The sequence below is a fragment of the Nicotiana tomentosiformis genome, chromosome 2 (genome assembly GCF_000390325.3).
Source record: "Nicotiana tomentosiformis chromosome 2, ASM39032v3, whole genome shotgun sequence".
In the NCBI taxonomy this organism is placed as follows: Eukaryota; Viridiplantae; Streptophyta; class Magnoliopsida; order Solanales; family Solanaceae; genus Nicotiana; species Nicotiana tomentosiformis.
The window spans coordinates 57,943,580-57,960,803 of NC_090813.1; the positions used below are offsets into that span (position 1 = coordinate 57,943,580).

General features: G+C 37.5%; 2 protein-coding genes and 1 pseudogene across 5 annotated transcripts; 2 read left to right on the plus strand and 1 right to left on the minus strand.

Moving 5' to 3' along the window:
* The first annotated feature begins 678 nt into the window (after nt 1–678).
* LOC117275044 (putative germin-like protein 2-1) lies at nt 679–8,729 on the plus strand (annotated as a pseudogene).
* LOC104108851 (kxDL motif-containing protein LO9-177) lies at nt 8,544–12,067 on the minus strand. Of its 4 annotated transcripts, none has more exons than XM_070195396.1 (4): nt 11,908–12,067; nt 10,306–10,458; nt 9,313–9,420; nt 8,544–8,682 (listed from the first exon to the last, which is right to left on the minus strand). In XM_070195396.1, the coding sequence occupies exons 1-3, from the start codon at nt 12,021–12,023 to the stop codon at nt 9,318–9,320; spliced, it is 372 nt and encodes a 123-aa protein (XP_070051497.1). In that variant the 5' UTR covers nt 12,024–12,067; the 3' UTR covers nt 8,544–8,682; nt 9,313–9,317. The 4 variants fall into 4 exon arrangements, with proteins under 4 accessions (XP_070051497.1, XP_070051496.1, XP_070051495.1 ...); XM_070195395.1 differs by lacking the exon at nt 8,544–8,682 and adding an exon at nt 8,969–9,205; XM_070195394.1 differs by lacking the exon at nt 8,544–8,682 and adding an exon at nt 8,969–9,213.
* A 1,003-nt stretch (nt 12,068–13,070) lies between these two features.
* Nucleotides 13,071–17,224, plus strand: LOC138906489 (uncharacterized). The gene is made up of 2 exons (XM_070195397.1): nt 13,071–13,392; nt 16,828–17,224. The coding sequence occupies exons 1-2, from the start codon at nt 13,207–13,209 to the stop codon at nt 17,017–17,019; spliced, it is 378 nt and encodes a 125-aa protein (XP_070051498.1). The 5' UTR covers nt 13,071–13,206; the 3' UTR covers nt 17,020–17,224.

Below are 17,224 nucleotides of genomic sequence, written 5' to 3' on the forward strand. Positions count from 1 at the left end.
GAGAGCGTTGTACCTGGGAAGAATCGAAGGAAATGTCCCTGAAACAATCGTTAACGCGGATGCAGTCAAAAGGTACTATGTTTGACCCTCTATGTAGCATTAATGTTCTCTGATTGGGATGACGAAGACTTTCATTCTCGCTATCCAAACACCATCAACCCTTTGCTAACCCTTTTGAGCCGGTTACCTTTCTTTGATTACCCTCTTTGGAACCTGAAGTTGTTGCTAAAAAAAAAGAGAAGAAAAACAAAACAAAGAAGAAAAAGAAAGAAAAAAAGAGGAAAAAGAAAAAACAAAATAAAAAAAAGAAGAAGGGAAAAAAACAAAACAAAAATCCAAACAAGTTCATGCGTTGAACTATGTTCGACTTGTTTCCGAAAGGATACGTAGGCAGTCTCTCTCTGGGGTCCAGTCACACCAAAACAAAAATCCACATTCCCCAAAAGTGAAAACTGGGGCAGATGTTACAATGGTTTGGCGATAATTTCGCCTGAAAGGTTTCAAAGTTGTAATTTAATCCAAATTCTTTTTACCCAATTCCGTTTCAAGTGCTTCCAATCAATCGACAAGAATGTTCAAAATTGGAGGATAAAGTTACTTGGATCTGGTGCAACTAAAATGAGAGAAATAAAATGAGAGAGTCTTATTGGTGAAAACCCTTATGGGCACCGTAAGGCAATGGTGAGTAAAGAAACTAAAATGAGAGTCTTTTTAGTGAAAACTCGCAAGGAGCACTATAAGGCGATGGTGAGAAGAGAGAGGTCGGTTGGTGAAAACCCGCAAAGGGCGCCATTGATCGAAAAGAGGATTTTCACAGCCATTGGCATCGACACAGTCCTGGACAAGGTTTCTCGATGTCGAGGCAAAAGTTGTGATGAATTTCTAAGGGTCGGACTGTTTACAAGGATCAGGCGTCCAGTCCAAAAGGTATGTCATGTTCATTGAAGTCCGCATGTACTCCCACATAAGTCCTTCTTTAATTTATGTTCCCCGAAAGGTACACCTCTTGTTTAAACTCATTCCCTATTTCATTGTTATTTTTCTTTGAATCCCTTTCGGTATAAATTCGTGTCAAAATAAAGTCAAAGGAATGATAGTAAGACCGATTACAGGGCTCTCGTTTGAAGCGAACGGATACATTAAAAAGCCACCCAACCTCGGTAAGGGCATCAAGGCCACAAACTTACCACCACTTTGAAAACTCACAATTTTTCTTTGTTTGCAGCATGAACAAAGCAGTGCAGAATGGCGATTCCTAAAGGAAGAGTGTCACCAAAGGTAAGTTTCCTCAAAATCTGCACAATCCTTTATTTTTATCATGCATCACTATCGATCATACCTCTCATTTTCTTAGCTTAACCTAGGCAGAACCTTTTTCGCCTACGGGGATCTAGCTCATATTTCTGAGTAGAAGTACTTTTCGCGCAGGCTTATTTTTCGTAGCTTAACCCAGGTAGAACCTTTTCGCCTAGGGGGATCCAGCTCATATTTCCGAGTATAAGTACTCTTCGCCCAGGCTGTTTTACGTAGCTTAACCCAGGTAGAACCTTTTCGCCTAGGGGGATCCAGCTCATATTTTCGGGTAGAAGTATCCTTCGCTCAGATTGTTTTACGAAGCTTAAACTAGGTAGAACATCTTTGCTTAGGGGGATTCAGCTCATATTTCTGGGTAGAAGTCCTCTTCGCTCGGGTTGTTTTACGTAGCTTAACCCAGGTAGAACCTTTTCGCCTAGGGGGATCCAACTCATATTTTCGGGTAGAAGTACTCTTTGCTCAGGCTGTTTTGCGTAACTTAACACAGGTAGAATATTTTTGCCTAGGGGGATCCAGCTCATATTTTCGGGTAGAAGTACTCTTCGCTCAGGTTGTTTTACGTAGCTTAACCCAGGTAGAACCTTTTCGCCTAGGGGGATCCAGCTCATTGTTCCGGGTAGAAGTACTCTTCGCTCAGGCTATTTTACATAGCTTAACCCAGGTAGAACATTTTCGCCTAGGGGGATCCAGCTCAAAGTTCCGGATAGAAGTACTCTTCGCTCAGGATGTTTTACGTAGCTTAACTCAGGTAGAACCTTTTTGCCTAGGGGGATCCAGCTCATAGTTCCGGGTAGAAGTACTCTTCGCTCAGGATGTTTTACGTAGCTTAACCCAGGTAGAACCTTTTCGCCTAGGGGGATCCACCTCATGGACCCATGTAGAAGTACTCTTTGCTCAGGATGTTTTACATATCTTAACTCATGTAGAACCTTTTCGCCTAGGGGGATCCAGCTCATAGTTCCGAGCAGAAGTATTCTTCGCTCAGGATGTTTTATATAGTTTAACCCAGGTAGAACCTTTTTGCCTAGGGGGATCCAGCTCATAGTTCCGGGTAGAAGTACTCTTCGCTCAGGATGTTTTACGTAGCTTAACCCAGGTAGAACCTTTTCGCCTAGGGGGATCCAGCTCACAGTTCCGGATAGAAGTACTCTTCGCTCAGGATATTTTACGTAGCTTAACCCATGTAGAACCTTTTCGCCTAGGGGGATCCAGTTTATATTCCGGGTAGAAGTACTTTTCGCTCAGGCTGGCTTAACCCAGGTAAAACCTTTTCGCCTAGGGGATTCCAGCTTATATTTTCGGGTAGAAGTACTATTCGCCCAGGATTGCTTTTCGTAGTTTAACCCAGGTAGAACCTTTTCGCCCAGGGGATTTGACATTTTATCAGTGATACAGGGTACCAACCCCTGGTTATATTTCCTTTTCAGTAATATAGGGTACCAACCCCTGGTTACTTTTTCTTTTCAGTAATACAAGGCATCAACCCCTTGTTACATTTCATATCAGTAATATAGGGCGCCAACCCCTGGTTACATTTCTTTTCAGTAATATAGGGTATCTACCCCTTGTTACATTCCTTCTCAGTAATACAGGGTGCCAACCCCTTTTTACATTTTCTTTTAGTAACATAGGGTACACCATTCCTTAGTCGCATTTTCCTAACATAAGGTACATCAATCCTTAGTTGAGACATCATTTTGACAAGAAGGGTACACACTAACTCACGAAATTTTCCTAGTGAAAACTGGGGCAGAAAAATTTCGTTCGTTTGTTTGTTTTGATGTCTGAGCAGGTTTTACCTCGAGGCACAGGGTTCGAGATGACCAAAAGAAGAATTCTCAATCTAGAATAAATAAAAGAAAATAAAAAAAAGTTGAATCCAAATGCAGAAGCAGATGGAAAGGATATGGACTGCTCAAGACAACTGAAGTTACGAGATTTACATTTCCCGTTTTGATAAGAAGAAGCCGTAGAAAAATAAACTAGTACCCGCAGCTAGATAGCGTCAAGGTTCAGATCAGAGTCTCCATGAAGAACTAGTCAAAATCAAGATCGAGTTTTAGAAGGCTTATAGATAGGAATCTTGTAAATAATAGTTGATAGGCTTGTTTAGTTTCTTTTGATCTTGTTGTAATAAGAGAACCACGGACCGGAGTCTCGACGGAACCTCACTGACTCTCCAACTCATTATTCCATCATTACATTCTTCATCCTTGAACTACGCGCGACATGATTCCCTTATAACCCGGGATATATAGGATGTACAAAACCAGGACTTGGTTGCACCCTTTTTTTTATTTTTTTCCTTTTTAAATAATAATTTTGTCAAAAAATTAGTCACATGACTCACCTTATTTTTGCTTGAAAACTCTTCATCTTTCCAAGCAAAGAGGGGCATGCTGTGAGCACTTAATTTTTTACTATGCGTGATTTTTTTTTCACTCATCTCACCATACCTCACACTCTCACTTTCCCCATGCACTTCTCTCACATAATCCCTCCACCAACACACACTGACACTCATAAAAAAAAAAGTGCTTCGTCTCCACTCTAGACACATAAAACAAAAAGTAAAAAAAAAGAGGAGGAAAGTAAAAAAAAAAAGGAAGAAGGAAAGAGGGGACAACACGGAAAAATAAGAGTAAAAAGAGGAAGAAAGAGAGAATAAAAGGAGCACCGCTGCTCATGAAAAGAAAAAATAAAAAGGAGCTCCTTCTCTTTCACGTTTTTTTAGCTCTAATACATCGACTCCCTTTTCCACGTCTTTTTAGCATCGACTTTTTTCACCCACAAAACAGTTCCATTTTCACCATCAAAAACAACCACTAGATACCGGCGAAAATCAGTCGGAAACTCCATTAGCTTCAAAATCCCCTGAAATAAGGTACCGAAAAGCCAAAAACAGTTTCAAAAAATGCAGCTAAAACACATTGTTTCTTCATCCACAATCCAGCTGTCAAACTCGCTTGAAACCAGACCCAAACAGCCATGAAAGCTGGCCAATCACTCCAGCGAAACACCCCCAAACTTTAGCTCTAAATCTGCCCCAATATTGACCCCGAAACAGCCAATAAAACACGCTTAAAACCAGCCTTTAAAACACCATTTTCAATAGAGTTTGAGGTCGCCAAGATTCTCTGGTCGAAGGCAAGGTTTCGTTAGAGAACTCTGTCCGTCTGTACGATAGGCAGTAGCTTGTTTCATTTTTAGGGAAGAAGCATCTTGAGGTTCTATTCTCTATCCTTTATTCTACTGTTTCTTTTAATGTAAATGACTGAAACTTTACTTCTATTTGTGTTAATAACTTGTGTTTGAGATTGATTTATATATAATTTTCGATTTGTTGGTTTCCTTTGAGTTCTATTACTGAAAGTTAGTCTTGTTCTATCTTTTGGGGGGTATGAGTCAATTTCTTGGTAAGATGGTTGTATCAAATATCAATATGAGAATTAACCTTGAAGATAAATTTAAATTTGGGCCGAATTAAAAGAATGACAGTGGGCTTTTCATCATTAGTTAAGTTGGTTTGGGTTCTTAAGGATTAATTCAGCCGCTACATTTTTGGTTGGCAGCAAATGGTAGGGTTTTTGGCTCAATCGATAATTTTAAGCATTGGTAAATTTTATGCATAATTTTTGAGTTGCAATTTTGATCAACTGACTTTAAAATTTTAAGTATTATTCATAAAACTAGAGTACATCACTTTTGTCACAATAATTCCATAACTCTTGACCTTACTATAATCTCAAAGTCTATGAAGAATAATGAACACCGTTAGAGTGCTTTAGGCGCATTTTAAATTTATTATTGTGATTATGTACACGTTCGCTTGACATGATTATGATTCCCAAAATAAATCAGAGTACGCGTTCACGCGACCTTGTCCAAACAATCTTGATAATAATAAAGTGTTATTAATTGTGTTCATGTACGCGTGACATGATTTTTGACACATCAAACAAAATGAGTACACGTACGTGTGACTTATTTCAAGATAATTTTAATAAATCTAATCAAGCAATAAAAGCGGAAATAGTTAAAATATGAGAACCAATAAAACACAAGTTATCCAAAAATAATATAAGCCAAATGTAGTCAACAAAGCGATCGTGCTAGAATCACAGGACTCGGAGAATGCCTTACACCTTCTCTCCGGTCAACAGAATTCCTTACCCGGACTTTATTTTCACAGACCATTAATAATAGAGTCAAATCTTCCTTTGGCTAGGGATTCAAATAAAAGGTGACTTGCAACACCCAAAAATCAATTTCAAGTGACGACTTTATCAATAAAATAATCTATACTCAAATTTGTCGCTTTAATTGGAAAAACTTTTAACCCACAATCCATAACATAATATATATCTTTTGAGGGTAAAACGGGGTGTGACAGTTCTGGCAACTCTGCTGGGAAACATTCAAGAATTCGAGCTTGTACATTGACTTTATTTGACTTTATTAATTTTTGTATATAATTGTGATCTATTTGGGCCTAATGTGCTACTTTTCTGCTCTTTACCACTTTAATATTGTTGAACTGTATTATAAACTATCTTCTTGCACACCCCCTATGAGTCTTCTAAATACAAACTCGGGAATCGCGGATACGCGCCCCATTCTTTTTTTGAGATAAAGCCGGTGGGCATGGGCTACCGGTGAAGGATTATTAGTCACCCATGTTTAAGAACGGGGAGGGTCCAGTAGTTAAGCCGGAGAAGTATTGCTCGTGGTACGCTACCCCTTCCCAACTCGAGTTGTCCGCACGTTTTATGACCAGTCTAGATACACCTCATCCCCTAGGATTTTTAAAACCTAGAAGAATAAGCCATATGCCTGGTTATCCCTAGTAGGATCACTTAGTTGCATCATCTGTATTTGACTTAGCGAAACTCGGTATAGGGGCCGGGTTCGTATAAGACAGGTATCCTTTTTGAGACCATCATGTTCACTTATGTGCTACTTGCTTCATCATTTGGAAGGCTTGTTTGCATTGTTAACTCGCTTTAGAAATTTAGTTGAGCAGAATTGAAAAAAAAACTTTCTCCAGTTTTGTACAAATAATCTTTTTTTTACTATAAAAGAAAATTTTGAAGAAAAAAAAAATCAAAAATGGTCAAATCTATCAAGTCTTGGACCGAATTACGCGGGTCTGATTCTCACCAGATGTGAGATACGTAGGCAAGCATGTGTAGTTAGGTAATGTTTTTTAAAATATGTATATATATACTATGTATTGACACTCCTTGATTTCTTGGTAAGTTTATTTCTTTATATTTTGACCCCCCTTAATAAAAATTCTGGCTCCGCCACTGATCGTTGATCGGGTCAAACACATGAAATTAAGTTTTCGCACATACTAAGACTTCCCTTCAAAACATTAATCGTGCATGTATCATTTCATCTTATGCGCCATGTATTAATATATACGTACGTTGAAAGATTATATGATTGATAAACGTATCAGTAAATGAGATAGGAAAAGAACATCCTACTAAAAAGGGTAAGTTGCGAGCTGCACCGACAACATTTTAGAGACAATACTTTGTTTTAATGGTATGAACAGTTCAAGTAATGCTGGTGCATGTTCATCCCAATGTTACAGTCAGTGGCGAAGCTAGAAAGTTTTTCAAAGGTGTTCAAATTTTAAAAGAAGTGAAAAAAATTTCCGATAAAGGGTGTTCAATATGTGTTATATACATCTAAAACGTAATATTTTATCTATGTACACAGTACAATTTTTCGACGAAGGGCGGTCAGTTGACAACCCTTATGACCATGTGGCTTCGCCACTGATCACAAGTAAATATTAAAATTCTTAAATTTCTTTTCCGACGGCTGCTCAATTTCGTTTTTCATCAGAAAAGAATTAAACCAAATAAATCCAAATAACACTTTTCCCACATCATTTTTAGGAATTAACATCATGTAAAATGGAATTAAAAAGTAAACGCATATATAAATGTATGAAATTCCAATAATTCTTTTATAAATAACTTCAACTCCATATCTCCGCAGTTGGCAGTTCCCCTCACCCCCTCAGCCACCCCCAAATAAAAGAATGCGCTTATATATAAGAAGCAATACTTTAAGGAAGAAATAAAAAAAGGTTGGGCAGTGAGGTTATAATCCATATACAATCAGAGAAAAAAATAAATAAATCGTCACTACTTCTCACACTTGACATTTGGAACGATGAGAAATATTACTGACTCATTCTGTTACGTATATTTAAGGATACATAAGAAGACACAGAGATCCGTTAACTTAATACCCTTTGCCGCATTACTATTACTCCCAGTCTTTAGCGACATTTTATTTTATGCAACTCGAAAAGCTTGCTACTTAAGCAATTCATTATTCATTATTTCTAAAGCTAAAAAAAGAAAAGTTGAAATGGCTTTAAGGTTCTTTGTGTTAGGGCTATTGTTTGGAATATGTTCAGTGACTTTAGCAAGATTTTTGCAGACTCCACTAGCTCAGGTATATATATATATATATATATATATATATATATATATATATATATATACTACTATACTTTCTACTATCCTCTGGGCATTATTGCTTCATTTCTTGATAAGTACTGTTCCAATCTAAACCTGGAATTTGCAAGGTTTACCCTCGTTTTTTTTTTCCTTCCCTTTGTTCCTTTTTGTCTCACTATTTAATTTTTAGTATTATCCTAAAAAGCTTGACACCTTTTTATATTTAAAAATATTTTAACTTTAAGATTTTATAGTCACATGTAGACGGACAAATTCCAATAACTAGTCATTCTTTCTCAAATTCCGAACCCAATCAACTAGCTTCACATAAATAAAATAAAACTGAGGGAGTAACATAGAGTCTTGTTATCCATGAATATGTACTTACTCTGTAAAAAAATGACATGCAGTACATGTGAACGGGAAAGTTTGCAAGGACCCTAAGCTAGTGAAAGCAGAGGACTTCTTTTTCAGTGGGTTGCACATAGCAGGCAACACATCAAACCCATTTGGAAACGTTGGGACTAAGACAACCATTCCAGGACTCAACACACTTGGCATTACAATGACTCGTGGAGATTTCGCGCCATTTGGATTGACCTCTCCTCATATTCATCCTCGTGCAACGGAAATGGTGCTACTCCTCGAGGGTTGTCTGGAAGTCGGATTTATTACCTCCAACCCTGAGAACCGTCTCATCACAAAGTTACTTGAAATTGGTGATGTTCTTGCCACAAGGTCTCGTCCATTTCCAGCGAAATGTAAGAGACGCTCATGCTGTTGCGCTTTCAGCTTTTAGCAGCCAAAACTCTGAACTCACTCGTGTTTCTACTGCTGTGTTTTGGATCCACTCCAGCCATTCCTGTTGATCTTCTTGCTAAATCTTTTCAAATTGATGAACAGACGGCAAGTCAGATAGGTGGAACATGAAGGAGGACAAAACAGTTTGGATATCGTCTCTTCTTATTGCATTGTATCGTATTGTTACTTTAAACACATTGTTTGTTAGGATCGTTTACAATTCTCAGCTCTATCAGATTGGAAGTCCTAGGTTCTTTTGAGGGCATTACAATTCTAAGCTCAATCAGCACTGGACTTAACATAGCCAACTAGTTTTACCTCGATGTTATCCTTCAACCTCACTGGCAAAAGGGTACGGAGATGAAAAATGCCATAAGCATGGGAAAAATCCTCATTTAATAATAACAAGGCATACATTTTGATTTCAAGAACGAAATATTTGCTCTTTCATGTCATCAATCAAAGTTTTACCGGGAGGCTCAGAATCCTTGTAATAAACATATCAGTGCCTTGTCTCCAAAAAGGTTCGCGCAAAGTGCAAATCAGATTAGAACTACCGTTCAAGAGAGACCACGACTAATCGTAGCACGCTTTGAAATATACAGCTGCAGAACTATCAGAAAACAATTAAGCTCTATCATAAAGTATCCACCCCAAGCCAAATTTTCCATATCTAGAATGGAAGAAATAGAAGAAACAACATTTACAGTACCAAACTTATCGTGGCATTTCAAGATCAGGTCTTTGATCGAGTGCCTGAATTGTTGTATTATCTGGAAGTGCATCAGGGTAGGTTGACATGATTTTTGCCTTCATGCTCCTGAAGAGGAAAAATAAACATTTGAAAGTAAAATAGGAATAATTGGGTAAACCACAAAACAAAGTAGTTCGCAATTTGGGGAATAGATCCTGTAGTCTAAGAGTGCATGGTTTTCTCTCTCAAAACATTATACTACCATCCAAAATGCTGATAATAACGAAAATGGACTTCTCGAGTCTAACATAAAGTCATTATGCAATTTATGTTTTGGCCTCACCTAGTTAGCAGTTTTAACGCTTGAATCAAGTTCTTTTAATTTGTGGGAAATGAAACTGGGTCTGTTTATGTGAGCTTCTTAAACATAGCTGGTCTAAGCGTAGATGAATGAGAAGGTTTCATAAATTGATGGCCAGCATGAAAATAGACCAAGTGATCCTCTGAATACTGAATTTTTGGAATGTGCAAATACTGAATAACAGAGCCTAGTTGGATTGAAACATGGTTGATTGAGTATTATGGAAGATTACGATAGGTTTTTTGTATTCCTCAAAATTTTTACCTTAGGCGAGGAGGAATTTAAAGTGAAAACCATGAGATTGGATCAAACTGCCGAAACGGTAGCACAACGTATCACATGCAACAAGCCAGCAATTGAAGAAAAGGAAGATGATGACTTTGATGCAAAACACATCTTTTAAAAGAAAAACAGAAGCAAGCAAAATATACTTTTTTGTTGCCACAGAGATCACGGATGAAAAGGTTGAGTAGATTCTAGTGAAATTTTCAAATAATGAACCGAGTAGTTTATCATTAGCAAATCTGTAAAGATGACTTATTAGGTGCAATTATAATGAATAGTCAAGCAAATCCAGCTACTCCTGGCAAAACTGATATTGAAATTTCAGAAAGAAGAGGATAATAAGAGGACGAAAAGGATGGCCATACCTCAACTTCTGAAATATGTAATCAAGGTCTGACTTCATAGATTTTAAGAGACGTGTATTTCTAGAGAAATCTGCCGAGACCTCTGTGAAACAATGCTCTGAATACTCATTGAAGTGCGAAAGAACTGCATTGCTGTCCTGCAAACGTCCCAATCTGCATTTTGAGTGTACAAGACATAAGGTAATCGTGGAAAAAGGCACCAAGAAAGACAATGAACAAAAAGTACTGAACGAACCGATAAATTACATGGTAAAAAACCTCTTCCAGAATTATGACAAATAGCTATCACAAAGGTGGCAGAAAGTTAAGTTTAAAGGAGGTGGCAGCTCCGAAGAGTTCCAGAACAGGCTGATATTCATGACCACATCCTAATCACAACCGGTAGAAAAGTACTACAAGAACTAATTTCTTTAGTGCACCAATGCAAAATCGACCATGCTTTAAGCAAGTTCGAGAGGCAGCATATCTCAAGCAGAAGTCAGAGCTTCAAACAAGACATAAGGTGTGTTACGGCTTCTTGGCAGCAACTTTAATAGGAGTTTCCAACTTTATGCTACTAAGCATCGTCTCAACTTCTTTCTTCTTTTCTTTTTTCTTGATAAGTGACTGAAATAAAGCTTCTCAAGGAAAATTTCTCTAATCAAATGATAATACAGCTTTTGGATCCTAATTTTGACAGCTTAATTCTCATAAAAAGAGAGAAACTTGTGCATGCGTGGATCTAATTCTTACAAATGGTAAAACTGCTTTCCTTCTAGACTCAACAACTCCGGAAGATAGTGTTTTTCTGCAAAGATTGAAACTTTTGGCTTTTGAAATGCTGCCGCACCCACTGAACATTTGCCCATGTAATGCCAATGTTTATTTGGAAAGCTTATAATGTATTAAGTAATAAAACTGATATTTAGAAATTACTTATTCATCCAAAGGCTGGTTCTAAGTTGATGGAACAACACCTAGAACTCATCATCTATGAGACCAGGGGCGGATGTAGCATAGCAGTTCATTTGAACCTAGTACTTTCGGCACAAAGCATAAATTTATGTAGATATGAACCGTAACTATAAAAATACAATGTATCCGATACTTAAAACCTTAAAGGTTGAACCAATAAAGTTTAAATCCTAGATCCGCCTCTGTATGAGACTAGAGACCGGTTTACCGAATGCACACAGAACGCACAAATCCATCAACTAATCACATCACTAGCAACTAATCCTCTCATTACCAATTATTAAAAAATATCCATATGTGACCAAACGCTGGTTTAACAATTAAACACCTCTGACCATAATAAGTCAATGATTGAATCTAAAGCAAGAATAAAAAGACCGAACTTGGGTCCACCCAAAACTGTATAGCCTAATGGGGCAATGCCTACGTAGCAGATACTATGCTCAGGAAGAACTGAACAGAGTAAAAAATGAATACAAGTTCAGATACATCTGATACTTCACAAAATAGCAGTCAAGAAACAAAATTGACTTTTTATCTCATGCTCGGGAAAAAATTGAACAGCTTCTATCATCAGATATGTTCCAAGGAAAATTATATATAAGGAAAAAAAATTGAATGAATGAGAGGTTGCAAAGAGAGAAGTACATGAGGTTTTGCAATTGCTTCAAAGAATCCAAATCCTGAGAATTGATTAGGGTTTTGAATTCTTTGGAGATCTCTTCGGATGCAGATTTGATGGATTCTTTCTGTGTTTCCTCCATTTTCTGGGTGTGTGTTGGGTGGGGGGGGGGGGGGAGGGGTTAAGTACATTGGATGATTACTATTTTGTTTTGCATAAACTGCGTCTCTTCTTCGATGAATTGCAAGTATCCTCTCTAGTTTGAAAAAATTACATTCATCTCCCAAACAACTTAGGCCTTTTTGGCCAAACTTCAAAAATATTTTTAATTGAATTTTCAGCAACTAGTAACTTGGATTGCTTTGGTGTTTAGCACACTCTACTTCCAACTAAGAGGTTGTGACTTTCAGTCACCCCAAAAGCAAGGTGGGGAGTTGTTGGAGGGAGGGAGCCGAGTTTCTATCGAAAACAGCATCTCTACCCCAGGGTAGGGGTAAGGTGTGTTTACACACTACACAGACCCCACTAGTGGGATTATGTCACCCCAAGAGCAAGGTGGGGAGTTGTTGGAGGGAGGGAGCCGAGTTTCTATCGAAAACAGCATCTCTACCCCAGGGTAGGGGTAAGGTCTGCGTACACACTACACAAACCCCACTAGTGAGATTATACTGGATTGTTACACAGACCCCACTAGTGAGATTATACTGGATTGTTGTTGTAGTAACGTGGGTTTGATATGTAAATATCACTTTTGTTATTAGTGCAAAGGTTCTATTTGAAATTGTATATATATATATAATTTCATTAATAGTTGGGGTCAATCAACATTCTTGCCGTTACAAAAACGGATTATATATGCCATGGCATATGTATTTAATAATTATAAAAAAATTACTTCCTTTGGTCCATTTTAATTGACTTTTTAATTTTTTTTGTGGTTCATAATATTTGATTTTCAGATACCAAGAAAGAATTAACTTATTTTTTCCACAGCTTTTCTTGGAGTAAATAGATTAGAAGTATTTGTTATACTTTCAATGAATAAATTAAGAATAATATAATCAATTTTATTGCTAATTAATGCTATAAAAAGTATAATCCTTAATGTTTGTGAAAACTATCAAAAATCAATTAAAGTGGGGAGGGAGTATCAAATTTGCCTTTGGGGTGCAAAAGTCACAAATACGTGACATATGAGGGTGAAAACTAAATAAGTGCATTTATAATTTTATATAACAAATAGTAACATTTTCTCAACACAAAACCCAAAACCCCAAAAGCGTCTGAAGTTTGAAGTCTGTTAGCAGTATTCAGCAGCGGTAAAGATGAACAAGAAGGAGGTGTTGAAGTTAGCTAAAGGGTTTAGAGGAAGAGCTAAGAACTGCATAAGAATAGCAAGAGAAAGAGTTGAGAAGGCGCTTCAGTATTCCTACAGAGACCGTCGCAACAAGAAGAGGGACATGCGTTCCCTCTGGATTCAACGAATCAACGCCGGAACTCGCCAACACGGAGTATGTACCATTCCCCTTTCTCTTTTTCTCCATTTGACATGGTGCGTCGAAGGCAAGTGAAGAGTCTATAATGAATTTGGTGAAAATCGTTTAGGGATCTAGATCTTTGTGATGAATTGATGAAACATTTTTGAAATGGGTAACTAATCCGGTCCTTTGTAAGTTCTTTTTATGTATAATTGAGTGGTCCAGTTAGCAGCAGGCGGAAATAAAGAGTGGCCGCATAAAATGTTGAATAATGTCAGATAGGAAGCGAGAAGTGAGTTATTAGACTAATAAGGTCTTTTGCAAGAATGACATAAACAAGTCTTTTATCTGACTATACTCTGGCGAATATGTGACATAGGACAAGTTACCAGCTATGCTTTGCAAACATCCACTCTAGTTTTGCATAGAATGGATACACAACCTAAATAAGAATATCAAAGGATTATCATTAAGTCATTCCCTGACTCTCAACTGAAAAAGATTGAGCCTGGAGAACATGGCATAGTTACGTATAAGCTAATAGACAGTCTACATGCTTCCAAGCTTGTAGAGAATGTCAAAATGTCATTCCTTTCCTTACTGTCTTACACTTTTTCTGATTAAATAAGGATGCCCTATTGACACCTAATATGTAGATCACTTTGTTCACGGGATAGGAATGCGTTTGCAATTTGCTACCCAACTTAAAATAGCATGTAATAGGCGTGTTTAGGTCCCATTTTAATATACTAAAGTAACTATGTACTCCATATTTTGGTTTTCTTAAGTTAATGGGAATTTGAAAGGTTTAAAGAATATTGTTACTAAGAGAAGATTACTGGCATCACATTTCTCTTAAGTTGAGTTGGATTTAAACTGAAAAGTTCTTTGAAATTTGTAAAATATGAGGATTAGCCACAAGGATTTTGGTTAGATGGCGAAGTAGTACTGTGCCGGTTGTGTGGTAAGAGCACATCAAGAATTTAAGTCCTAGTTGGTGAACAAGTCTGGTATTTAAGAGTAGTAGTTATGAACCTTGTAGAGAAGGGTAGAAGGAAGGTTCATATCCACAAGTTTTGAACTGGAGCAACAGATATCTTGGTTTTTAATAGACCCAAAATAAAACACAAAAATAATAATACATCTGTGTTGATAAAAATACCTTGTATTATATCCACAAATTCACACTTGTAGAGAGACCGATATTTTGGAAGCCAGCTTTCAGTGGAGTGAATTTTGGAAATTATGGTGTGAAAGAAGCAAAGGGAACAGGGAGTGAAAAGAGAAGGTTAGAGGACTTAAGTCCCATAATCCTTGGACACAAATGCTTCCTCCGAACCTTCTCGACATAAGGAAGCTTGTTTTGGAAAAGGCTTCTTGAAGTGTGTCAATACAAACAACAACAACAACAACAACAACAACGTCCCAGTAAAATTCCACAAGTGGGGTCTGGGGAGTGAAGTGTGTACCCTGACCTTACCTCTACCCCGAGGGGTAGAGAGGATGTTTCCGATAGACCCTCGGCTCAAGAGAACGAAGTGTGTCAATACAAATGCTATTATATTTGTCTCCGATCCTGTACTGCTGCTGGATTTTAGAAATTTTGTCGTGCTTACTGAAATTTTCGGCATGAGATTAGAATACAAGCATGGTAGTAAAATTACCTAATTAAATTAGGGAGGCCTAATATGGCAGTCAAAGAGCAAAATTGCAGGACCCTCGGTTTTCGGCTGTGAAAACAATATATGCAGGAATTAAATAAGATATTTCTTATAGGAAGACGGACATTAATATGAAATGAGCGGATATGAACCATGAAATGCATTTGAAATTCAGGGGTTTTTTTGGATAAAGGAAAAAAGGAAAACCCGGTGCACTAAGCTCCCACTATGCGCGGGGTCCGGGAAAAGGCCGGATCGCAAGGGTCTATTGTACGCAGCCTTACCCTGCATTTTTGCAAGAGACTGTTTCCACGGCTCGAACCCGTGACCTCCTGGTCACACGGCAGCAACTTTACCCGTTACGCCTAGGCTCCCTTCTTTTTTTGATAAAGGAAATTCAGGAATATTTTACCAGCTATAGGGAGGGTATTTTACTTGAGATTTTGTTAGGAAAACAAAGTTTCAGTTCTCAACGCTAAAATGGCTGCAGAATCACAAAGTGGAGTATGTCATGGTAGACAAATTCTCTAATAGTTCCTATCTTAGATATTCTGCTATTTTTCAGAAGCAACATTGTATTTTTTGAATGGTTGTTTTTTCCCAATTGCTTACAGATATGAATAAGGTGACGTTCTTATGCTTCATGATCCTGTTAAGCTTTCCGCTATTTGCTTTTAGAGATTTGGACATGGAGGATTTGGAAAAAAACATACATTTTCTAAGTTCTACTCTACAGTTATAAAATCTTGCAGAATCAAGCTCTTTACCCTACAAGTTGCTTTTCGAGGTCACCATCCTAGTATTTGGAATAATATATCTGCATAGCAGTAGAACACTGAGATTCTTGGGTGTTTCAATATCCATTTATTCTCTCTTTTTTTTCCTTTACAAAGTTGGTGTCCGAGTCAGCTTCAGCGCTCTTCGACTATTTTACCGGTTACCCGTTACCTTCCACCAGTACAAGAACCGGGTAACTCTGCCACCGAGGTGGCTTAGGTAGATGAGAAAAATCTTCTACTCTCTATCTTCTTTAGCATTGTGGAAAGTCTGCAAATCAATATTTGTTTGACTATCCAAATGCCAATTAAGCAATGAAATATATAGCTCGTAGCCTCATAGTTGGAAGATATTGCATTGTTGCCTTGATATGATGAAAAGGAAGAGAAATGAATTTTGTAGGTGCCGCAAGGTATCCTTAAGTAACATGAAAAGTTCCCAAAGTGACTTCACTTCCAAACTGGCACGGATATCCTTTGCTTGTTTTTGCATGTGCCGCACTTGCAGCCGTACATGCTGCCATCTAATATATTAACTGTGAAATTCATTACTTTTCGGGATCATGTTGTCGGATGCATTGGGTTAATCTATCCGTTCTTGTACATTTTTTAAGGTAGAACAGGATTGCAAAGAGAGTGATATATTAATCCCCTTGATTAGATAATTAGGCTTTGTGATCATTTATATCTTCTTTTCTTCATTCTTCTGTTTTCTGATGTACTCCTTTATTATTCCCTAAACTTATCAGCACCAAAAGTATATGAAACTCTCTTTCGTTCAGCTGCGTAATAAGGAGAAGATTCAGCATGGTACTTTTAACTGTAGTGAGCTGCTTTAATATGTTTGTGGAGAGTTTTGGCCTTTATTATCACTTTATCTGTCATCTATTCATATCTGATGTTCCTAAATGATTTTTATTAGCACATCTCAATACAAGTAAACAGAAAGCACCTTTGTGTCATCTACTAAATAATTTTTTGATTCGAGTCCTGAGTTAATTCCATTTGTTTAACATTTACTCTATTTCTAGGTAAATTATGGCAATTTCATGCACGGGCTGATGAAGGAGAACGTACAGCTGAACAGGAAAGTCTTGTCAGAATTGTCGATGCACGAACCATACAGCTTCAAGGCCCTCGTGGATGTCTCTCACAGTGCTTTCCCCGGAAATAAGAATGCGATAGTACCTTCAAAGAAGGAAGGCCTAGCTATTGTTCTTTGAAGTAATTTCCTATATTCTGCTGCTGTGTACTCTTTTCTTCTATGTTGATGACTGGTGAGTTATTTATTGAAGTCCCGGGAAGTAGAGTATGGGCATAATTTGTGCTAGCATTTCTAGAAGTCTCCTGTTTCATGTAAGTGCTTAAATGGACGTTGTGTTGCAACAATTCATTCAATCTATCAATGAAATATGTTTTAATCCCAAA